This window comes from Agelaius phoeniceus, chromosome 8, assembly GCF_051311805.1.
Source record: "Agelaius phoeniceus isolate bAgePho1 chromosome 8, bAgePho1.hap1, whole genome shotgun sequence".
Taxonomy (NCBI): Eukaryota; Metazoa; Chordata; class Aves; order Passeriformes; family Icteridae; genus Agelaius; species Agelaius phoeniceus.
In genome coordinates, this window is record NC_135272.1 from 9,667,159 (window position 1) to 9,691,504 (window position 24,346).

Below are 24,346 nucleotides of genomic sequence, written 5' to 3' on the forward strand. Positions count from 1 at the left end.
CCGTCAGGGCCCGCCCCGCCCGGGGCGTGCCGCTCGCCAGGCAGCCGGGCCCGATCCCCAGCACCCAATTAAGAGACGTTCTTAACATAAATTAACATGCCCATGCCGTTTATTACTCAGAAACAAAGGTCGCGTTATCTTCCGAGAGAAGTTTCTTGGTTGGATGAACGAACAACTGCTGGTGGAACCCTCGGAATGGATGATGGCGTCAATACTGCATAGCCGGGGTTCAGACGGGTGATGCCTGGTGCAGAATCCCTGTTGTCACCTCCCCAATGCAGGCTTGTGGCACTGGCCAGGCTTCCCGTGAGGGCTGTGCTTCAGGAGAACTTCCCTGCCTGAGGTGGGGGGCCAAGGAAGCCTCCTGCCTGCTTGGTGGCAGCCCGGGAGGGAGCAAGGCCGAGCATCTTCTGGATGTTCTGCAGGAGCAACGAGAGAGCATGGCAGGTCAGAGGGTGGCAAGTGTGAAAAACGCCAGCCACTAGGTTTTAAAATTTTAAAAGTTTAATGGTAATGAAATGGTTATAAAAATAGTAATATAATTAGAGTAATAATAATTTGGATAATTTGGATGAGAACAATGAGGCAATAGAAACAAAGCGTTACAGATGTCCAGGTACCTTTTTCTGGGCAAAATAAGCCCAAAAAAGGACCCACGTTAACAGAGGATTAACCCCTAAAAAAATAGCCTGTTACATATTCATACACCTGGTACATGATGTATAAATTTCATTCAAACAAAGGATTCTGACTGGTCAGTGTCAAATTCTCCCTCTGAATCCTAATGGTGTCAGCATGGCTGAGCCAGGCAGGAAGAAGTTCATTTCTTCTGATAATGGAGCAATAAATTCTCTTTCTCTGAAAGATTCAGGGGTCCTGTGGCTGCTGTCTCAGTGCAAGTCCTTTCTTTAGAAAAAAGGTATCCTACATAGCATAGTTTCTATTTTAACCTTATGTTATAACCTAAAACTATATTTAACACACTCCTTAAGAGAATTAATACAGCATCACTTTCCAACATAACACATATAATATTCATTTGAATATTCATGAAAAGCCAATGATAAATACACATTTTTCACAGCAAGGGAAACAAAGAGCAAGAAATCCTGACTCTGCTCACAGAACATCTGGGGTTGGAAGGAACCTCTGGACATCATCCAGTCCAATACCCCCAGCCAAGGCAGGGTCACCTGGAGCAGGTGACAGGAACACATCCAGGTGGGTTTGGAATGTCTCTGGAGAGGGAGACTCCACACCCTCCCTAGGCAGCTGTTCCAGTGCTCTGCCACCCTCATTGAAAGAATTTCTTCCTCACACTGAGGTGGAACTTGTTTAGTTCATGGCCACTGCTCCTCATCCTATTGCTGGGCACCACTGAAGAGTTTTGGCACCATCCTCTTGAAACCCACCTTTGAGATATTCACGTGATAAGATTCTCTCTCAGTCTTCTCTTTGGACTAAATAGGCCCAGCTCCTGTAGTCTCTCCTCTTTAGAGATGTTCCAGACCCCAAATCATCTCTGTGGCCTCTGCTGGACTCTCTCCAGCAGCACAAGTAAAACCTCCCCACTTGTTTCAGCAGATTCAGGTTCTTACCCACATAGTCTAAATCCATCATATATTGAACCTCTCTTCCTATGTGCTCAAGCAGCTCAGCATGGAGCCAGACAAGAATGGCTGGGCCATTCTTCCCCACAAAAGCCCAACAAAAGCCCCTGAACACCAAATCCATATTTTGGACAATGATTCTTTCCCATTTTCAGCTACACACCCCACAGTCAGCTGTCTTTACACACCCTATTTCCATAAAATACCATTGCAATTTAACTGCAGTGCAGGTTCCCAGCAGTGCTCATGGGCAGACTCTGCAGCCCTGGGTTTTCCCAAATTCCAGAAAGCACTGCTGGTGCTGGCCATGGGAGCTGGAGTCTCCTAATGCAGCTGGAATTTGGGACAGCAGCATGGCAACCAGAGCATGTGCCAAGTGCAAGTCAGGAGCTTAGGCCCAGAATTAACATGAATGCCTGTTAATTGCTGTGCACACAGAACAATGGGGCACTGGAGACGTGCAGGATAACAGGACATATGGAGCAAACCCCAAAACCTGACTATTGGGATGACCTCATCTGCATCTGAGCAGGGTGTTCCAGTGGAAAACAACAAACAGGGGAAGAGCTAATTAGCAGAGCCAGGCATAAGCAAAAAAAAAAAAATCACAGCAAAATATTTAAATGTGAATGTTTTTCTTGATTTTTGTGAAATTTCTTTTAAATTTCACAACAGTGCAACTACAAAGAGCCCTCAGTTCTTTCAGTTTCATCCTTCACTGTAAGGGAGTCAAGCTCAAGATGCTGCTCCTGCAGTGAGACACAGGGGAAAGAAGAAAACAACTGTGTCCTCCTTGTGTCACCACCTGAGGGCTGGCTATCAAGACAACAAAAAGAGGAAGGATTCTCTTCAAACCTGAGTGTCCTCTCCAAAATAACTGTCAGGAAAGGTCAGACAGCAAGGCACAGAGCTCTTGAGCTTATTTATCATGGAAGGAGAATGAACTAAAGAAGAAAAAGGGGGAAAAAAGGGGAGGAAAAGGAAAAAAAAGGGGGGGGGAAGAACGGTGGGAAAAAAGGAGGGGGGAAAAGGGAGGAGGGAAGGGGGGGAAGAAGGGGGAGGAAGGAAGGGGGGAAGGAACAAAAAGGGGGGGAAAGGGGGAAAAAAGGGGAAAAATGGGGGGAAAATGGGGGGGAAAAGGGGGAAAAAAAGGGGGGGAAATGGGGGGGGAAATGGGGGGAAAAGGGGGGGAAAAATGGGGGGGAAAAATGGGGGGGGAAAAATGGGGGGGGAAAAATGGGGGGGGAAAAATGGGGGGGGAAAAGGGGGGGAAAAAGGGGGGGAAAAAGGGGGGGAAAAAGGGGGGGAAAAAGGGGGGGAAGGGGGAGGAAGGAACAAAATGGGGGGAAAGGGGGAAAAAAGGGGAAAAATGGGGGGAAAATGGGGGGGAAAGGGGGAAAAAAAGGGGGGAAATGGGGGGGAAATGGGGGGAAAAATGGGGGGGAAAATGGGGGGGAAAATGGGGGGGGAAAATGGGGGGGGAAAATGGGGGGGGAAAATGGGGGGGAAAATGGGGGGGAAAAAGGGGGGGAAAAAGGGGGGGAAAAAGGGGGGGAAAAAGGGGAAAAGGGGTGGGGGAAAAGGGGTGGGGAAAAAGGGGTGGGGAAAAAGGGGTGGGGAAAAGGAGGGGGAAAGGGGGGGAAAGGGGGGGGAAAAGGGGGGGAAAAAAGGGGGGGGAAGAAATGGGGGGGAAGAAATGGGGGGGAAGAAATGGGGGGGGAGAAGCAGATAGTTTTGCAATTCCGCAGTAGCTAAAATAAGATAAAATCGAGATTCATTTCAGCTGGAGATTATGAAAAGGAAGACTTCAACCCACACACAAGGAACAGAAGAAGAGGAATTACATCACGTTTAGCCCATGGCATACATAAACCAGCCACTGGTTGATGTTCAGCAACTGAATGTGTATGAGAGCATTAACTCCTTGCTCTGGTTCCCCGCAGTGCTTCCTGGATCAAGGCACGGACAGAAAGGAGCAGCCAAGGGGCAGAGCAAGCACACCAGAGGGTGCTGCAGAGCCAGCAGGAGCCGCGTCCTGTCAGCCTCCAGCGGCTCACCCGCGGAGCAGAGATCCAGCAGGGATCCATGGCACCAAGGAAGCGTGCACTGCCTCCTCCCCGTTCCTTCTAGCAGGGAGAAAGAGGTGCTAAAGTCGTCTGTCTGAATTCCAGATTACAGACACTGTCCAGCATTACCCTTCCATGCAGTCTCCCCCTGCTCTGGAAGGCAGAAGGCATCACACACCAGCTCCAAAGCACGTTTTGCTGGACAGCAATCCTGAAATCTACACCTGGAGACACCAAAGATGGGGCAGGGTCCAGCAGAAACCTTGTCCTGTCTGCTGTGGGCCATGCTGGACAAGGAAATCTGCAGAACCTGCTTCCAACACTAGCATGATCATCACCCTCAGGAGCAAGAAGGGAAGAGTAAATATTTAGGGATCCAAATCCCTCATCTGAGCTCTTCTGATCTTCCCTCAAATGACTGCAGGAAGCACAGGAGCTGCTCCTGCTGTGGTCTTCAAACCCAGAAGGGACCTTGGACAAGGCAGCAAGCAGCTCCCTGCCCTAGGACCAGGCTCTGTGGGAAAGCACAGTCCTGGCAGCAGGGATAACTGCTGGCTCCCCTTCCCACATTTGGTGATTTTTGGTGATTTTTTTTTTGCTTCTCACTAAAATGTATTCCCAAAGCAGCACCCTTTGGACAGGTACTTTGCAGATGCTGCTACTCCTGGGGACCTGCTCCTGCTGTGGTCTTCAAACCCAGAAGGGACCTCAGACAAGGCAGCAAGCAGCTCCCTGCCCTAGGACCAGGCTCTGTGGGAAAGCACAGTCCTGGCAGCAGGGATAACTGCTGGCTCCCCTTCCCACTGGGAATACATTTTGGTGAGAAGCAGCCTAATCTACAGTTCAGATGTGTGTGAAAAGGAAGTGAGGAGCAGCAAACAGCCCAGGAACAGCAGCACATCCCTGTTCCCAACCAGCACAGGTGAAGGCTGGGAGCTCAGAACCAGGAGCAGCCACAGAGGATGTAACCCTGACACTGCAGCTCCCACCCAGCCCAAGAGCAGACTTTCCCAGCTGAAAACCCAACAGCTCAAGGACCCTTGGAAGGCCTCTCCCAGCAGCCCTCCTCTCTCCAAACAGGAAGGCAGGAGGAACTGGGGGACAGGATTTACGTGCCAGGGAGAGCTGGGAACAGCGCAAAGGAAGTTACTCACGGCGAGGTGACTATTTTGGGAGATGCTGGCCAGGTCACAGGCAGCAAAGCTTCCCAGTCAGTGTTTGAAGAGTTTCTCACCCCCACATGAAGAGAGTCCCTGATGCTGCTCCTGCCTGTCCCACTAATGTCACTTTAATCACCGCCCAGGCAGCCTCCCCTGCATTTCCCACCAGGTTGCTGTTTTTTCACACACACCCGAGTTCCTGCTCTACCTCTGAGCTCCACAGGAACATCTCTCTTCCCTGTCTTTGATGGTTTCACAGGCAGCTCCAGGATTTAAAGAATGACTGAGGGACTGTGGCCTCCTTTCTTTGTTCACAACCTTTTCCCTGATTTTGGTACACCTGCACTCCTCCTTGTGTGTCAGCTGCATCAAGCCAGACACCAACTCCCACACCACCACTTGTCTTCCCCTGGGCCAGCACCTGTTTCAAAGCCAACCTGGCAAGATTTCCCCTTCTGCACACAGTGAAATACAAAGGCTCACAAAGCCTTAACCTCCAAGGTCAGTGAAAGCACGAAGTGCAAGTCTCTGGCACCATTTTAAGCCCTTAATTACTTTCTTGCCCTCTCCCCCAGCCTGTCACAGCTCTGCTCTTCCCAATGCTGTTATCACCTAGGTTCTTTCAAATGGCAATAAAGCCAAGAGCAGGATGCCAGCAGCAATCACAGCTTCAGTTCTGACCTCTTGTGCAAACTGAGGTGTCCCTGCCCTTCCCTGGAGCAGCCAGGAGGAAGGAGCTGAGCTGCCTGACAGCTGGAGAAGTGCAGGAATTGTTAACCATGATCACGTAGATAATGCAGCACTATGCAGATTGCAGTCTCACACCCTTCTCCAGAGCAATAAACTCACTCTCCTCCTCCTCCACAGGGATATCATAAGGAACTCTCAAGCACAAGGGCAATTTTTTTCCCAGAAGTTTCATGGAAAGCTCAACCCACTGCAAAGAGCTTGGCATTTCTGCCCCTTAGTTCATGGTGCCCACAAATTTCATCATATAAGACATCAGGAAATACCCAGCATTAGAATTAACCACAGGAATTATATTTTTGGACAAAACAAATGAGGGATTTTTTAGAAAGAGAATTCCCCGATCAACCCAAATCATAATCTGCAACACTGAAAAGAAAGGACTTTCCATGTAACTGAGAACACAGAGCAGCACCAGCCAAGATTGCCTGAAGGAACAGCATCAGACCAGAATTCCAGAATTCTGGAAGGTTAACTTAAGAGCTCAGTATGTCTCAGTGCTTTCAAAGCAGAAAACCCTTTTCTAGCCACTGGGAAGTGAAAATTTGTCCTGCAGCAAAGGCAGTGAGGAAGCCCCTGCCTGCCCTTTGGTGAAGCTGGGTCTGCTTGGGGTGAGGGGTGCCCAGATGAACCCCCAGATGTTCCTTTCAGCATAAATGATTCTGCAATTCATTATCTGCTTTTGCACAGGGATCTGGGATCCATTTCAGCACAAGCCCAGTACAAAGGGCTATGGGGAATTCCATCCAGAATGCACTTTGTGACTAAAGGAACTCTGTCAAGGAGCTGCTCCATCAAGCTCAGCCCAACTCCTGGCATTACACACCACCTCCCTTTGCTGATCTGATTTAAGTCTAAGTCCCTTAGTCTGAGTTTCCTTGGCACCCCTGAGGAAATGCAACAAGGGGGTTAAGGAGAAAAGCAGCAAGAATTCAGGAAGTGGATCAAAGAAAAGGGAAATATGAATACAGAAGGGAAGGTAATTTGCAGCTACTTGCACCAGCATTCATCCAGAGTATATTAACCTATCCCAAACACCCTGTGGGGAAAGTGGAAAACAAAACAGACTTCCTGTTGCAGTGAGAAAGCCCTCCTGTCCTCCCCAGCCATTCTGCCACTTGAGCTGCCAGTGAACCTTCATGAACAGGTCCCTTATCCTCATCCTCTTCCAAAAGGGGGGACTATGGAGCTTTGCTGGAGAGCTCTGTGGAGCCTGCTCTTGGCTACCATACCAGACCCCCTCTCTGTGCCACATCCCTAATGCTGGGAGAGACCTGACACCAAAGGTACAGTTCTTAAAATTCTGAAAAAAATCAGGCAGCCAGCAAAAATAGGAAGGACAAACCCAAAAGAGCAGCTTTAACTCTTTCCTCACTTTTCTAGCAACTTTATGGACTGCTGAAACTTTTATAGAGCTGCAAGCCACCTAGAAAGTTTCCCCTAAAGATGCTGCTGTTTGTAAAGATGCACATATTGCTGTAAAAGTTATAATTACTAAGGAGCAGGATTTAGATCAGCTTCTGATGGAGACAATCTCTTGGTATGGATAACTTGTTGGGATAAAAAAGTTATCACACAGGCCAGGAATCCATTTCTGCCAACTGTGTCCCACAGCCCTGGTGCAAGTCTCCAGCCAATCTTCCAGACCCATCCAGGACAGCGATTTTAATGATCCCAACCTAGAACTGCTTTGAATATGAGGCACAGGAATGAAGACAAACACAGAAACCACACACAGATCCAAGATTACACGTGCACTACTCCTCTTCCTGGATGGAGATATATGCCTTCCCTGCTCCAGGGAAAGTGTACTCACCTGTCTGATTGACATGGTGCAGAGAATGTAGAGGAAGATGAAGGAGCAGTCAGTGTAATCCTCACCCAGGAGGTTGCGGTGGGAGAGACCTTGGATGTACGAGAGGGGGATAAATGGAAGCTTTGCCACCACTCGGCCATCAAATCTGCAAAAGAGAGCACTGCATCACCCCTGGAGACAGCAAGGAGCTTTGGGATATGGCGAGAACAAGTGAGCATCTTCAACAGGCCAGCACAGCAGGTAAGACCACAGGGAAGGCCTTGCTGCCTTCTCCAGCCCCTCTCCACACACTGCACCAAGGAGTGTCACAGACATCTTCTATGAAAAACCCTTTCTTTAAGATTTTTCCTCTTGAGAAGCTGAGAAGCCTCAAGAACAAAATGTAAACATTGATTATCTGCTGCTGTGGAATGCAACAAGTAGATTTTTGATTGGCCCATGTTGGATGTTTCTAATTAATGGCCAATCAATTAGAATTAACCACAGGAATTGCCCAGCTGGCTCGGACAGAGAGTCTGAGACAGAGCCTTTGTTATCATTCTTGCCTAGTCTATTCTTAGCTAGCCTTCTGATGAAATAATTTCTTCTATTCTTTTAGTGTAGTTTTAATGTAATATATATCATAAAATAATAAATCAAACCTTCTGAAACATGGAGTCAAATCCTTGTCTCTTCCCTCAACCTGAGACCCCTGTGAACACGGTCACACCAGGAGGATAAAGACATCTCTCTCTCCAAGCCCTCCACAGGGTAGGATTCCCTCAGGAACACTTTTACCATAATCAAAGTGTTTCCTAGTGATTTAAGTGATCAACTGGACAAGCTGCTGGTTCATGAAATCTCAGTGTTTTGCAGTTTTCTGGTGCATTTTATTTCCAAGTCAGATTTAGCAGATCATTTCTCAGAGCACAGTCAGCACTTCAATAAAAGATGAACGACTGTCACCCTGCTGTACTGCAGTTACTGCAACAAGACAGACCCTCTGCTTCAAGCAAAACAGCATTTTTTAAACCACAGCATAAATCAAAGACACTTTTTCCTTCCCTGGGGCAGCTGTGCTCCTCAGGATGCACAGGAGAGCCATCAAGGAACACTTGATAGCCCCAGTTTGTCTGTGGAGATGAAGGCAGTGCAGGGGCAGGATGATACTGCATATTCCCAGCACATATCCTGCTCCTGGAATCCCTCCAGGCCCACATTCCAGGGCATCAGGCAGAGTGTGAATTTTGGCCAGTTAGCAAAGATTTCTCCCAAGCCAGACCAGTCAACCCAATCTTTTGATGTAGATGTGTATGATGCCTCATCAGCATGTGCATATTTGGATGTTATTTTCTCTGCATGTGCTGATTTTTGAACAGGTGTTTCTTGTTTCAAGAGATCCTAAATGAGCTTTCTTTCCTGTGGAGATGCATTCACACAGCCACGGCTCAAACACACGCCAACTTTGTTTACATCTCACAGGCACTTTGGCAAAAGAGCTCAGAACGGATGTTTATCTCCCTGCAACATCCCCCAGTGGCTTCAAATTCTGCGTTATTCCTGCTGGGAGAATGACAAGTACTTCAGCAGTAGCACCCTCAGGTACCTGCTTTGAATTCCAGCAGGTTTTCACAGTTATTAAGAGGCACCAGAATGCACAACTCTTAGAGTAAGGCAGGGGAGTGATTGCATTAAAAAGTTCCTGGCAAGAGAAAATTGAGACACACAGAAGGTAATTTGTGCCCCAGTTGAAATCCCTGGTGGCTTGGAGGCCACTGCTGCTGCAGAATCTCACTGCCATAATGAACCTTTTAAACCACAAGAGTCCCTCAGCTGTTTATCCTGAGCACAGCATTCTGCTCTTTGGGTTTAAACCAGCCTTGCTGGCACTTCCAACCTGCTGCCCCAGCACTGCTGGCACTCCAGGAATGACAGGGGAAACCATCCCAGTGATTTCCAGTTTGGCCAAGGGGGCAAATGAGGTGCTCAGGCAGAAGAGCAGCATCTGCACAGTACCTGTCCAAAGGGTGCTGCTTCCACACAATTCCTACTCCTTCTTTCCCCAACAGCCATGAACTCATTCAAGAACAGGAAAAGCAGCAAACGTGGCCACAGCCATTGCAGGTGTCAGCCACCCTTTTCCTCCCTTTCCTGCCACACCCACAAGTGCCTCCATGGATACTCCTGCTGCTCAGATTGCCTCTAAGGAAAGAGGCAGTTAAATAAAAGATAGGCCCCAAGGCTGACATCATCTGCTCAGCAGCATGGTCTCTGTGGGCAGGAATCCTCAAAAGAGGAACAAGACAAGTAAACTTAGTAGAAGTTTATTGGTTTCTTCTACCTTTTTTCTTTTTTTTTAATATCTATGGAAGGAGGAACAATATGGAATTTAACCCAAATCAACCCCTTCCTAAAGTTTTTAACAAACTTACAATTCTGTAGCACTTGTTAGTCACAGAATGCTCAGAGGAACTGCCTCTTCCCCCTCTAGGAAAGAGGGCACAGTGGGGTAAAGCATTTTTAGTTTGTTTTTCAGTCTACTTTCGGGGCAGGTGTTGGTGTTTGTATTGTACCCAAAGAGCAAGGCAAGCACATGGAGGTCTCAAGTGCAACCCTACAAATGCTCCCTCAGAGCCCTCATTGCTCATGATGCACCTCCAGCCCTGCAGTGAAATAAAACATCACTGACTCAAGACTGAACCCAAATTTTAAAATCCCCCAGTGCTGGGCTGCTTTGCTCTGCTCAGAATGCTGAAGTCTGACTAAGCTGAATAAATAAAGGATCCACACAGTGGCACTTCTGTTACTATGTTACCCCATGTTTGCAATTTATCCACCCACAGATCTCCAGTAAAATAACAATTGACTGTATCCTGGGGACTGCCAGCAGAGAAGCCAAAGGCTTTGGTGCCCAAGAATGTAAATTCCTGTTTGCAGGGCAAGGATATTTCCCAGATATCAAGCAGCCTCCTAAAGGTTATCCTAACAATATTCATGTCATCTTCAGAATTAACAGCCAACAGTTCATATTTCAATTGAATCAAGTTTTAAAAGCCAAGCACAGCCTTTCAGATTTGCATATTTGAAACAAAGCTGTCTATAACTGTGCAAACCAGTGTGGGGTTTCTTGTCTGTTTGTTTTTTTAACTACACCCTTCCCAGGACACTTTTAAAATAAATTAAGCTTGGAGCCTATGCCTGGACCTGTTTATATCTGGACTCTGATTTCCTCAAGTAGGGCAACAACAAACTCTGCAATTACAGCTCATTTCTAAGGGCAAGGGAGCTGACCCAGTTTTGTTTGCAAGAACACTCTTTGGTCACACCATCACAGCAAAGCCAAAGCAGCTGAAGACTGAAGATGTTTGCTTGACATGCACCAAACTCGCCCTAATCAGGATATTCCCATGCAGAAAAGATATTAAAGCTGTGTCTAGACTGAATGCAATTTGTTCAGTTTGGCTGTGCTCAGTACTCAATGTTCCCTTTAGAGCAGAAAGTGTATGTGATGACCAAACTACCACTTCTTCAGAGGAAATATGAATCCATTTATTTATTTATTTGTGGTTCTTGCCTGGACAATGTCACTGTCAACACTTCAAGTGATGAAGGGAAGGTGGAAAATATGTTCACCATAAAAATTTCAGGAAACAATGCAGGAAGCTGATACTTACATGGAGTTGAACATTCCCATCAAGGCAGTGAAGCAGAAGCCAATGGCAAACATGGATTTCATCCGAACCTGCAAGCAGAAAGTCAGAGAGATTTAAAACAGGCCCACACTGAGGTATTACAGTCTCACACTCTTATAAACAGGCTTTGGAAATGACTGGAGAAGCCCCCAGGAGACTGATGGGAAGTGATGCTGCAGGGAGACAAAACCAGAAAGTGCTCAAGAATTGTCCAGTCACCTTGCACAGGCTGGTTTTATTTTTTCCTTAATCCTATAAAACGCACCAGGGGGATTCCCAGGGCATCCCAGCAAGGGATCATTGCAATGACCAAAGTTAGAGGGAGCCACAAAAATTAATTCTACATTGAAAAACGTCATGGAAACCTATAAAGATGAAAATAGCTAAGGTTTGGCATGAGATGAGGCAGTAACTCTGTGGCTCAAACTAAAATCTCAAGTTATTAGAGAAAATCCAGAAGGATCTTTCCAGAGGAAAGGCAGCTTTGTTTGCCAATTGAACAAAGTCTTTCTGTTGGGAAACTGACTGAAGTCTCCAGCAGCTGGGAACTGGCTTTAAATGTTCATACCATTGACAAGTCCCTGTTGTTATTCTTCAGTTTCTCTTCTTGTCTCTCTGGAAAGACAAAACCAACAGTTATAATCAGTTATGTCAACCTAGAAACCAGAGTGTTTTCATTTCCAGGAAAACTTAACCTCTTTGGCTCTCCAAACAAATAACACTTCCAAAATCAACTCCAGCTCTCTTTGCCAGACAGTAGAAAGTGAAAAACTCCACAGAGCCAACTGCTTCTCCAGCACAGCAACATGCAGCAAGTCAGGCACAAAGAGAGGAGGCGGCTGGAATCACACATTCAGCACTTCTGAAAGAAATGCACCCAATGTGAGATTTGCTAACTCAACCAACTCACACAGGAGCATGAGCACTGCTGCCAGGAAACAAAAACAGTGCCCCTCTACCACAGGTCCCAAAGGGAGCAGTGATCCATTTGCTGCACACCATCATAAATATATTGAATAAGTGAGGATTTCCTTCTGGAGGTTTCCAAAGGGAAAACCACGCACAGAGCTGGGAGCTGCACCTCAGCAATGTCAAAATCCTGCTGGTCTTAATAATGAATTTTGCACTCTTCTCACACCTAGGAGATTCTCCAAAGAGGAAACAGATTTCCTACATGAAATTCAGTAATGAGTGTATTACTGTGCTTTGCAGGAAATATTATGGAAATTGAGTCTGTCCTTAAATCACCACAGACTTCAAAGACACTCAGATTTTCAAGAGGGCATTTTCCATGACTCTCACTGGAGGGCTGCTCTGGCCTTCAGCATCATCCACTATCTGTCACCTTTCCTGTCCCACATCCCCATCATGCTTTGGATGGATCCAGAGGGGCTGGGAAGCAACAGCCAGCTGAAGTAAGGATGTGGATAATGAGGGAATACCCAAAGAACAGCATCAGTGAAGAGGGGGGGATGCAGAAGGACTGCCAAGGCCTATCCAGCATGGGAATTTTGAGGGATCCAGAGAATTTGGATGGATCCAGAGGGGCAGCCAGGGCTGGGAAGCAACAGCCAGCTGAAGTAAGGATGTAGACAATGAGGGAATACCCAAAGAACAGCATCAGTGAAGAGGGGAGGATGCAGAAGGACTGCCAAGGCCTATCCAGCATGGGAACTTTGAGGGATCCCCACTGAAATTTCAGCACCAGAAACTTTCAGTATCAGAAACTTTCAGTACCACAGCTCAGAAATTCCAAAATTTCTCTCCCAAGCCCCTGCTAAGCACAGGGGTTCACAGATACTGTTATGAAAAGCAACAGCAGCACCCCTACCAATTCCTCAGAAGGCTCTTTGCTATTTCCACTTGCTCCTAACCACAAGCCATCCCCTCTGGCAGGAACCTTTCAGACACCTGTTTCCTGAGCAAGGTAGAAAGTTGTGTCCTGGGACATTTCAGCAAGCACAGGCCAGCTCTTCAGGAATCACATTTGGCACAAATACTTGTTTTTTCCCCTCTGCTGCATAATTAACCATCTATTTAGGTGGGCTAAAGGTTACAGGGAGGAAAGAACACAGCTCTGATTGCTCAGTATACCTGACCTGGCTCTCACCTATTTCTACAGATTCAAAATGAGTATGTTCTGGCTGATCTACCAACTTATTGCTCTATTCCTCCCCAAATCACACATCAACAGCCTGTTGAGCACTTTGCTGGGTAGTTTACAGCTGGGAAAAGGCACAGAGAAAGAGGACTGGGTTTCCAAGCAGCTCCCTGGAGTCCAAAATCATCTTACTCTGCTCATTGGAACACAAACCATGAGGATACAGGGATAGAGATTTGCCAGGACTGGGGGTTTTTATTTTGTTTTAGTTTTCTGTCCATCCAGCACTTGTGTGCACTCCTGGGAATGTCACTGTCCTTTCTTCCAGAAGCACATGGACACAGAAAGCAGCAGCAAGGTTTAAAGTAACACATCATCCCTTTAAACTGAAATGACAGAAGGCTACACCAGTGCTAAAGGTGTCCTGTTCCAGCAGTGCCCAAGGTGATTTAGACAAAATGTGACAATCCATTCATTTTAGAGTTTAAAATAAAGGCTTTTAAGTAGGAAACACCAAATTAAGCCTTCCCAAGCTACTTTCCCCCTACCTCCTTGTGCACAGGCATGATTCATGCCTTATGAAACCAAGTAGTATCATCCACACACCTCCTGTCTTATTCTGTGTGCAGAACAGATGGCAACTGAGGCAGGTCTGTACCACAGCTGCTACTTATCCATAAAGCCTCAGCTCAATATTTACTTTTTGTTAACTAAAATGGTAGAACTTGGAAGAACTCCAGGACAAGTAGATTTGCTGTGACAACAATGCCCCATCTTGCAGAATGATTTGACATCCAGTAAGTTACTGAGATCAGAGATTTCAACTGAACAGCCCTGAGTCATTTTCTGGAAGTCCAGTGTGACATTCAGGGTCTGATTTTTCAGGAACACCAAGAATTCATCTTTGCCTGAACACAAATGAAATACTGAAGTTATGAAGCACTTGTTAAAAAAATGAGAAAAAAAAATCATTGTCAGAATCTTAGGCTTGGCCAGCAAGCATCACAGCAAACAAAATCAGTGGTCGTTTCCTAAGTTCTGATCTTTGTCCCTTTGTGCTTTGTTTTCCATCTGCAAAACAAGATTATTTCAGTGTATAAAAACTGGTGGAGCATCTGAAGCCCTCAGATTCTACTGTTTATTGGTTTAGTCCAAGCACAAGTCAAATATTGTCTGCTAGGAACACAGCTCGGATGGTGCCCTGCAAAAAAGTCATTGTCACCCTTTCTTTATTTAATGTTATCTGCAGTTGGTGCATATGGTCACTTTCAAAGCTGCCTTTTCCACCAAGCAGTGCTCATCCCACGCAGGGATTAGTCAAGATTAAGAACTGAAATGCACAAGAGGAAGCATTTTGGCTCCTGTCCCTTCAGGAATCTAACGACAACAGGTTTTCTACCTAGGAAGAGCTGTTTGAAGATGTGTTTATAATTTCCAAGCTTTGTACAGATCAAATGACTAATCCAGCTACCTGGTGTTACAGAGGAATGAGGAAACCAACTCCCAGGAGCTCTCAAAAATGTTCCTGCCACGATCTCTGTAATAACTTAACTGAGCTTTGCTGCACGTTGTGAGTCCTGCAGATGGCAGATCCTCCTAAAAACTTTAAATTCTTTACCTTGTTCTTGCTCAGTTCAGTACTTAAAGAGTTACCCTAACCCAGAAAGAATTCAGCTTACTGACAATGAAAAAGAATGGAAAAATAAATCACTGCCCAAAACTGAGCAAAACTGATTTATCAAGATTGAAATTAATCTAAGCATGGTTATAGTTAACATGAACATCTTCAGCTCTAAAGTGTTCAAATGAAGGGGGGAAAAAAAATCACAATTTGAGTTCTACAGCTACAGCAAGGTGCCATGCACTGCAGCAAAGAGCTTTGACAGCTGAAGTTAGTAACAGCCATAGATATCAGGGCTAAGATGGGAGAAAAAGTCAGGGAGCTCAGCAAGAGCTGCTGCTCCTCCCAGTGATCTGACCAAAACCATCAGGAGGCTGGCTGTCTCCTGCTTGGAAGAGTAAGGCAAATGAAGAAATAGTCTTGAAAGGAAGGAAAGGATAATCACTTCCATCAGTTTCTCAACTCTCCACCATTCCTGAGGTGCCAGTCTTACCTATCTTCTTTTTCTGCTGTCGGCCTGCTGATTCAGTTATGGTTTCCTTCTTCTTTTCCACTGCAAAATGAAAAGATACTCCATCATTTCTGCACAGTGATACCACCACACCTTTTCCACACACCAAACAGAACATTTTAGTCCTCTGCAGAACAGGGGCACAAAAAGCAGCTAAGTAGGACTGAGAACATGTTCAGAATCAAGAAGTTATCAACTACCTACACCAATCACTTTATTAAAAAAAAAAAAATTCAAAACCCTGGACAAGATACAAATATATTTAAAGGGTTAATTTTGAACTCTGTCAAGAGCCCATGGCACTGTGGACTGAGCAGTCTGGGGACAAATTTGGCTCAAGCCACCCTTGCTGATTTGTCATTAGTATCAGACAGTACTTTTGATTCAGCAAGTGGGATGAAAAGAGCTTTGTGGCAAGCTCTGCTCCTGATTATCTGCAGTGGGAAGCAGAATACAGGAAAGTCTGTGTTCTCCTACATCCCTTCTTCACAGGCAGGCATTCTCAGGGGAAATGCTGTCCAAGCAGGCAGCCACAGCCTCTCCATTCTTCAATTCATTAGCACTGAAGCATTTCCAATATTTTAAAGCAGAAGCCTAAGGTCAAAGGTACTAAAACCCCACATGAGACATGCACTGAGCACCTGCCACCAACCACCACTGCAGCAAGGCAGGGCAGCAGAGCCAGCAAAGGGACATGGGAACACAGCAAATGTGCTGCAGAGGAGGTTCTGGCACAGCAAAAAGGGCTTTTCCAGGAAGCAAGAGACATTTGCATTCAAGATAGAGTACTCCAGAAAGCAAGGATGATGAAGCATGACCATGGTCTAACATCCTTTTTTACTTTAAACTCTGTATTTATGCAAAGTGCAGGTACCATATCTGTCACAGACATCTTTTATAAAAAATCCTTTCCTTAGGATTTTTCCTCCTGAGAAGCTGAGAGGCCTCAGGAACAAAATGTAACCAATGGTTATCTGCTGCTGTGGAATGCAACAGGTGCATCTGGGATTGGGCTCATGTGGTTGTTTCTAATTAATGGCCAATCACAGTCAGCTGGCTCAGACAGAGAGTCCAAGCCACAAACCTTTGTTATCATTCTTTGCTATTCTATTCTTAGCTAGCTTTCTGATGAAATCCTTTCTGCTATTCTTTTAGTATAGTTTTAATATAATAGATATGATAAAATAATAAATCAGCCTTCTGAAACATGGAGTCAGATCCTCATCTGTTCCCTCATCCTCAGACCCCTGTGAACACGGTCACAACATATCCCAAACCAAGAGCCTGGGTCACTGTGAGCTCACAGACCCCAGAGTGCTGGGGCTGCCCTCCCTGGTGGAGCACCAGCTCAGCACAGCCCTGCTTGCACAGCCCAGGGGAAATGAAGGCAGCCAACCTTCCAAGCCACACCAGGATCTGTAGAGCTGCCTTAGAAACGCCTGTGAGTCAGTCACAACTGCTCAGAAAATCTCATCAGCCCAGACTAGTCACCTCAACATCATCCCTCCATGGCAACAGAGTGAGAAACAATTGCTTTTCCCAAGGAACAAGAGGATCTCTGGTGGGCAGGGAGGGAAACAGGGAGCTTGTGTCCCCAGGGAATACTGGAGAGGTGTCACAATGCACCCAGGGCTCACAGAATGCTGTCTCCAAAACCTTCCCTGTGCCAAATCCAGCTGGAAACCCCATCACCCCACAGCCCCAGCTCTAAACTCTAGGCAGTGCTGTTAAAACTCATGCCAAGCCCCAGGAGCTGCCAGCCCCAATTCCCTCAGGGCTGCCCGTGGGAACATCCACACCAACAAATCAGGAATTCCAGGGACAGCTTTCAGCCCTGTCCATTTAGCCCTACATTCACCCAGAACGATCCCTGCAGCAGCCTCAGGCCAGGCTGAGCCTCTCCCGAGGAAGGAGAGGACAGGAAGAGATGAAATTAAGGAGTAACAATGTCTGCTCAAGCACACTGCCCAGCCCCTTTGTTTTTGCAAATCCTAAGGATCTGCTAGGGCTCTCACGGGAGAGCTTAAAGGTCTCCAATGTGTTTTTTCCTGTTTCAGATGTGTTAGATAACAGCTGAAAGGTGTGGCTCAAGTGGTCCACTTGGCAAGCTGTAAGCCCTCAGGTCAGCCAGCTGTCCTCAGCACAAGAGGGGAAGGGAAAAAAGCAAAGCTGAATTTTTACTGACTCCTTATTCAGCTTCACCTCTTTTGTTGTTGTTGTTGGGGGTGGGGAATCAAACAAGGAGCTCAGAAATTAATTGAGACACATGAACCCTTCATCACTCCCTTCACAGATGACAGCCTAGACACCAGGAGAGCTATAAAAGCAAACAGCATTCAACTCCTTCAGCAGTCATTAAACCCCAGAGATTAAGCCCTGCTAACTGCTTTTGGAACTGAGCAGCACAAACACAAGAGGACACTAAATCTGCAGCTGGCTTTCAACTCCTTCTCTAAGTTGCTCTTCTGGGGCTCATTCCATCCCACACACAGGAGCAGTGGGATTCAAGTGAGGCAGGCAGGGATGCAATCCCCATCTGCTCCTGCTGTGGTGACAAAAGCCCCAAAAACTGTGGGAGCTGTGACACAAACACGGCTGCACTTCAACTCCTGGGTTCAGACTGCCCAGGGGAAGGAGGAATAAGCTGGGCTGCAAAGAGCAGTGTGTGATAATGTTGTTCTCCCAGCATTAAAGAGCACTGACACCATCATGAGATACCTGTAAGGTAAAACCAGCTCTGCTTTGGCCCCAGCTCTCCTGTGCTGTTTATGTCTCCCACTGCTGTAACTTGGGCAGAATTTCTCATCTGAAATTTGGCTTCTGATACAGACAGGTCCATTTAAACACTCCATGCTCCTGTTCACCATTTCTCTCTGACTGCTCATCCTCAGCTCCCCTCTCCCCTCACATTTTGTTTACCCCCTCCCATACCTCCTCTCTGTGAAATAAACTTATTTCCTAAAGTTTCCTAATATATTTGCTTCCAGTTTACATTAGGATAATTTGAGCTGATTGCTCAGACCTTTTTATGATGGCTTTGTCTTTACTCACCCCCCACCACCAATCACCACTTTTAACCTTGACATAAAATAGTTTTTCCTCATGGTATTCATTATTCAACCCTAATTTTTTCTTTCTACAGCCCTCAGATTCTCCTCTTCGCCCCCGAAAGGCAGCAATTGCATTTTTGAACATTTCAGACATTTTGAATGTATTTCAGACATTTATTTCAGACAGGAGGGGCAATTTACACAAGGCAAAAGGTCTTTGGCTGAGCTTCTTCCAGCAAAAAAAAACCCCAAAAAAACAGAATTAAGGACAGAAACAAGCCCCTGGTGAGTACTTACATTTCTTGCTCTGCTTTTCCACTTCAGCCTTTAACCTCTTGTATTTGTCTGTGCGATAGACCAGCACCCAGGTTATACCTGAAACAAACACTCAGCCAGGAGCCAGGCAGGGAAAAACCTCCTGCAGCAACGCTGGTGGCAGGGAGCAAACCCTGCAGCAATTACACTTTATGTCTACAAAACCCCTGTTCTGTCAGAACCCAGCCAAGGGAGCACAGAGCACCTGCAAACCACACCATCCCTTCCCCTCAAACCCCCATTCCAAGTTCCATGTGAAATGGAACTGGAAAATAAACCATGAAATGAGCTGTAGGTGTAAAACTGAAACGAGTTTTTAGTTTTAACCCCATTAGAACCCAGCTAAGGGAGCACGGAGCACCAGCAAACCACACCATCCCTTCCCCTCAAACCCCCATTCCAAGTTCCATGAAAAATGGAAGTGGAAAATAAACCATGAAACGAGCTGTAGGTATAAAACTAAAACAGGTTTTTAGTTTTTACTTGTATTGATAAACCTGTTTTGCAGGTGTGGGATGAATTTGGGGATAGGGGTTATAAAGGGGATTTAGGGATACAGCACAACACCAGAAACGGGACCTGGGACTTGTGACTACCCCACAAGACACCTATGCAGCACTTCCCTACAAATCTGCCCCTGTTTCAACCAGTGACATATAAAAACCTTTCCCAGCAGCTGAAATCACCATCACTGCCAGGCCAGGCGATTCTCTCATATCCTCCCACAACAGCTATGGAGGAACCACTCCTTCGCCTTTCACCTTCCAACAGCCTGCCTCCCTCCCTCCCTCCTGCAGAGAACAGCCCCAGCTCCCAGCGCTCCGCACCGCAGCTCAGCGCTGACCGGGGCCATTCCCCGCCGCCCTCTCCGTGAGGAGCCTCGGCTGACCCCGAGCCCCGTTCCACAGCCTCCCTCCCCTTGCCCCGCTGCCGGGAGCTGCCGGCCGCGGCCCGCCCGGCTTACCCTCGGCGAGCAGCGCGGTGCAGACGGAGATGAACACGATGAGGAGGGTGTCGGCGAACATGGTGCTCATGGTGCTGCCGCCGCCCCCGACCCGGCAACGCCGCCGCGCACCCGGAAGTGCACCCGCCACCCGGAAGCTGAGGTCCCTCGTTGCTTAGCAACGCCCGGAAGAGACCACCTGCACTTCCGGCTGGCGTCGCCGGCTCCGCGAGAAGCCACGGAAAGGGCGAGGGGCGGGGAATGCGCGGCGGGCGCTGCTCTGATTGGGCGAGGTGGTTGTCAATCTGCCGGTAGCGGCGGTGACCCCGCCCTCCGGTAACGTGAGGGCGGCTCGTTGTCATGGCGGGGTCTGGGGTCGGCGCTTGGCGCGGCCCGGCCCAGCCCCGCACACTGGGCCGCGATTCAGATTCACAGAATCTGTTCGGTGGGAAAAGGCCATTGCGAAAAACGCCAATCATTTGTTTTTAAATTTTTAAAAGTTTAGTAGTAATAAAATGGTTATAAAAATAGTAATATAATTAGAGTAATGATAATTTGGACAGTTTGGATTAGAACAATATAAGACAACAGAAACAAAGAGTTACGGAGGTCCAGGTACCTTTTTCTGGGCAAAATAAGCCCGAAAAAGGACCCACGTTAACAGAGGATTAACCGTTAAAAACAACAGCCTGTTGCATATTCATACACCTCATACATGATCCAGAAATTCCATTCAAGCAAAGGATTCTGACTGGTCAGTGTCAGCTTCTTCCTCTGAATCCTAATGATGTCATCATGGCTGATCGAGGCAGGAAGAAGTTCATTTATTCTGATAATGGAAAAAAAAATTCTCTGAAAGATTCAGGTGTTCTGTGGCTGCTCTCTCACTGCAAGTCCTTTCTTTTGGAAAAAAGTATCCTACATAGCATAGTTTCTATTTTAACCTTATGTTGTACCCTAAAACTATATTTAACACACTACTAAAAAATTAATACAGCATCACTTTCTAACACAACACATATTCATTTTAATATTTGTGAAAAGCCAATCATAAAATACACATTTTTCACACTTTCAACCCAAACCATTCTAGGATTCTGTGATTCTGTGAACAGCCTGTAAGTGCATCTCAGCAGGAGGCACTTTCTGGGATCAAATATTTAGGAATATTGCTGCCTGCCCTTTACCAGGTGCTGTTGCTGTCTTACACACCCCTTGTACAGGCAGCAGAGGAGTACAGCATTCTGGGATTCACAGGGAATCAAATCTCCCATTGCTTGTGTGTGTAAAATATTCATGGAAGGGATGGCATATGGCATATGAAGTGCATTAATGAGGCCAGTGCAATGACAGCAAGGATTTGGCAGACAAATTGACTTTTATTGAGGCTCCAGCAATTACACCTGGAGCAGCAGAACTAGACCAAACCCATGGGTTGTAATGGGGTGAGGAGACCTAGAAAGCAGAAATACAGAAAAGGAAACAGGGCAGGCAGGGAGGGGCAGGTTTGTGCCTGTCCTTACGTAACAGTTTGCTGCTGGTGACAGAAGTGCACTGTGGGATTACAGGGGCAGAGTGGAGTGGAAAACAGGGAAAGGAAAAAATCTACCGCCCTTAAATTAAACACAGCATGCAGAAAGAGGAGAAGACAGCGAGTGAGGTGTGAGCTCAGACAGCAAACAACCTCTCTGAGCCTGGGGACAGGCACACAAGGAAAGCAGAGAGCCACCTGTGTGCAGGTGGCTGTGTCAGACGTCACTGGGAGGTGGGAAAAGTCCCAGCACCGTGTCCAGGGGACCTCCTGCCACATCAGGGCAAAACTGAGAACTGGATGTCAGCAAAACAGGATTCAGAGCCATCTGGGAGACAGGGATGGAGCTGAGGGTGGATGTTTCTGTTTGGGGTGAGCAGCAGGAAGATGCTGACAGCTGGTGATGCAGAAGGATTTGTGATATACAGAATAAATTCTTCCCTGTGAGGGTGGTGAGGCCTGGCACAGGGTGCCCAGAGAAGCTGTGGCTGCCCCATCCCTGGAAGTGCCAAGGCCAGGTTGGACAGGGCTTGGAGCAACCTGGGATAGTGGAAGGTGTCCCTGCCTGTGGCAGGGGGCTTGGAATGAGATGAGCTGTAAGACCCCTTCCAAGCCAGTGCATTCTGTGATTCTGTTTTATTTTGTGCCACCTCGTGCAGTTCCCTGTGCTGTGTGCCATCCTCCACCCTCTCTCCCTCTCTTTAGAGCTCTCTGACTTTCCTGGCTGGGAGATGCATCAGCATCTATCAAAGCAGTATTTTGAAATCGTTTCTCAGATGCTGCTGTGGGAAATTATTCACATGGTATCACTTATTGATACTGAGTGGGGTTTTTTGGCAGATGCAGGTCAGGAGGAGATGGTCAGTGAACCATGAACCTCTTTTCTCTGCAGGGTCCATGCTTTGAACTGGAGGTAGAGGTGACAACAGGCTCTTTGTAATTTCATCCTGTCACTTTGAATCACACGGGGATCCTTATCAGCAGATCCTTTTTACAGACAACACACAGCACATTACCCTCAATGGTATTTCCTTTTCAAAACAGCATTCTTGTGCTTTGATCAACGTGTAAAGGACAGATGAGAGTTGGGTGCAGTCTGGTTTGATCTACCAGCCTGGGATATGAGAAAAAGGAAGGCATTTGCATAATACATCGCACTGGTTTCACGAGTCAGGGGCTGGTGTAGTCCACAAACATTCTAGATATAGAAGTGGTAATATTTATGGAGGCAACCTTGAAACCAGATTAGAGAGACACATAATCCCTGTAGGTTTCACATACTGAAGTCTCCAAGCCTAAACTGAACAAAAGGTTCAGTTGCTTTGCACAGTGTGCTAGTGACCAGCAGCCAGTAAAAGGGTGTGTAAAATTCTCAGTTTTGAGGAAAGGTGCCATCTGAAACTAACTGGGACTTGCATTTGGTTCACTTCTAGGTCACAGCCCTGGCCTGGTTTTGAAAGAGCCATTAACCTGACCTTTGCAAGTTCTCCTTGTGCTCTGTATAAAAGCACAGAGTCTTGGGTATCCTTAGCTCAACCCACTCCAAGAGGCATTTACTTCTCCTTCCCCTGCAGGTGTGTCAGCTCCAGCCACATGTCCAGTGGTCAAATGGACAAGTCCATTTTCCCCGGAGGTGAAATGCCATGATGGGCATCTTCCAGAGAAGCTCAAGCTGGGCAGCACAGCCTGAAACAGCACAGCAGAGGGTTTGGACTGTCCCCAAGCAGGGCAGCAGTGATGGCAGGCAGGAGGAGAACCCAGGAACCTGGAGCTCTCTCTCTCCTGAGGGGGTTTTGCCATCCACATAGAACTGTGTGTCAGTGTTGGGGTAAGAAAGAAGAGCTGTGAATAGCTCCTGGGTCCCAGTGGGGTGTGCAGGAGCTGTGCCCATGGCCAGTGCTTGGAAACTGGCACAGGGCCATGGAAATCCACGGGAACTCATCCCTGCAGGAAGTTCTCATCCATATATAGCACTTCCTTCCCTAGCAGGGGCTTCATGCAGTGCCAGTCTCCCCTGGCACTGCTGGAGAGGAATTGGGAGCAGTGGGCAGAGGGGTCAGGGCTGCTGAGGGGATCCTCTCTCACATCCTGTGGGATGGGGGACATGGCACCTGTCTGCAAACATCTCCACACCTGCTTTGCTGTGTTGAAGTGGGAAGTCAGAAACCTGAGTGAGAGTTCTGATCCTCTCTGAACAGGGCTGGGAGGAACCTTGGGGCATTGCTTGGGCTGGCTCCTGCCCCAAAGCAGGATCATCACTATTGAACACTTTCCATACAGGAGCATGTCTACTGTTTTTTCTTTATTTTTTTTTTTAATCCTCAGATTTAAAAGTCCTTACTCTCCTTAAACAACCTTTTCTATGATTTAACCATTTTCAACCCTAGAAAATGTGCCTGAATTGTCTTTGTAACAGTGTTCAGCTGGCAACATTTTGTTTTAGTCCCTAAGGGTAAAAGAAACGTACTCCCTTTCTGTTTGTGGCAGCCTTTGATGTATTTGGAAATGGTTATCATGTCCACACAGCCTTGCAGCCCAGCAGATGTTGTATTGCACTAAATAGTTATTTAGTTGTTTGCAGCAGAGACCTTCCCCTGACTAAACATGGATGGGTCCTGCAGTCCTACAAAGCCAGACCCTGGGCTGCTCCTGAGTCCCCACTGGAGTCTCTCCACCAGGCCTCACCTTTCTCTAAGCACGATACCTGTGGATGTTTCTATGCCCCAATGGGATGTTTGCCTTCTTCACAGGGCATCACCAATTGATTCTTTGATCCACTCTACACCAGATCTTTATCTGTAAAAGGCCTGGCAAACCAGCAGGCTGCTATCTCACATTGTCATGGATCATATCACATTTGTCTGCGTGGACTTGCACCCTACGTATTGCCAATCCTTTTTCCATTTCGTTGAGGTCATTTTGACTTTGAATCCTGGCCTCCAGAGCAGTCACAGCTCTTCCCAGACAGATCCCATTTGCCAAAGACACAAGCATAACTTTTATTCCTGGATTTGGGTCGTTAATAATAATAATAATAATTTATGAGTGCTTTGCAGGACCAGGGCCTGGGTGGGAGAATCACAGGGTCATTACAGTTGGGAAAGACCTCCAAGATCACCAAGTCCAACCATTGACCCAGCATTGTTCACCATGAAACAGCGTCCCTAAAAGCCACATCTGTGTGATTCTTGAACATTTCCAGGA

At 46.9% G+C, this 24,346-nt stretch overlaps 1 protein-coding gene across 1 annotated transcript; it reads right to left on the minus strand.

The window, feature by feature from the left end:
* Positions 1–91: 91 nt before the first annotated feature.
* TMCO1 (transmembrane and coiled-coil domains 1) lies at positions 92–19,789 on the minus strand. The gene is made up of 7 exons (XM_054638157.2): positions 19,633–19,789; positions 18,651–18,728; positions 15,286–15,345; positions 11,639–11,685; positions 11,053–11,120; positions 7,400–7,544; positions 92–419 (listed from the first exon to the last, which is right to left on the minus strand). The coding sequence occupies exons 1-7, from the start codon at positions 19,700–19,702 to the stop codon at positions 321–323; spliced, it is 567 nt and encodes a 188-aa protein (XP_054494132.1). The 5' UTR covers positions 19,703–19,789; the 3' UTR covers positions 92–320.
* Between the last annotated feature and the right edge of the window lie 4,557 nt (positions 19,790–24,346).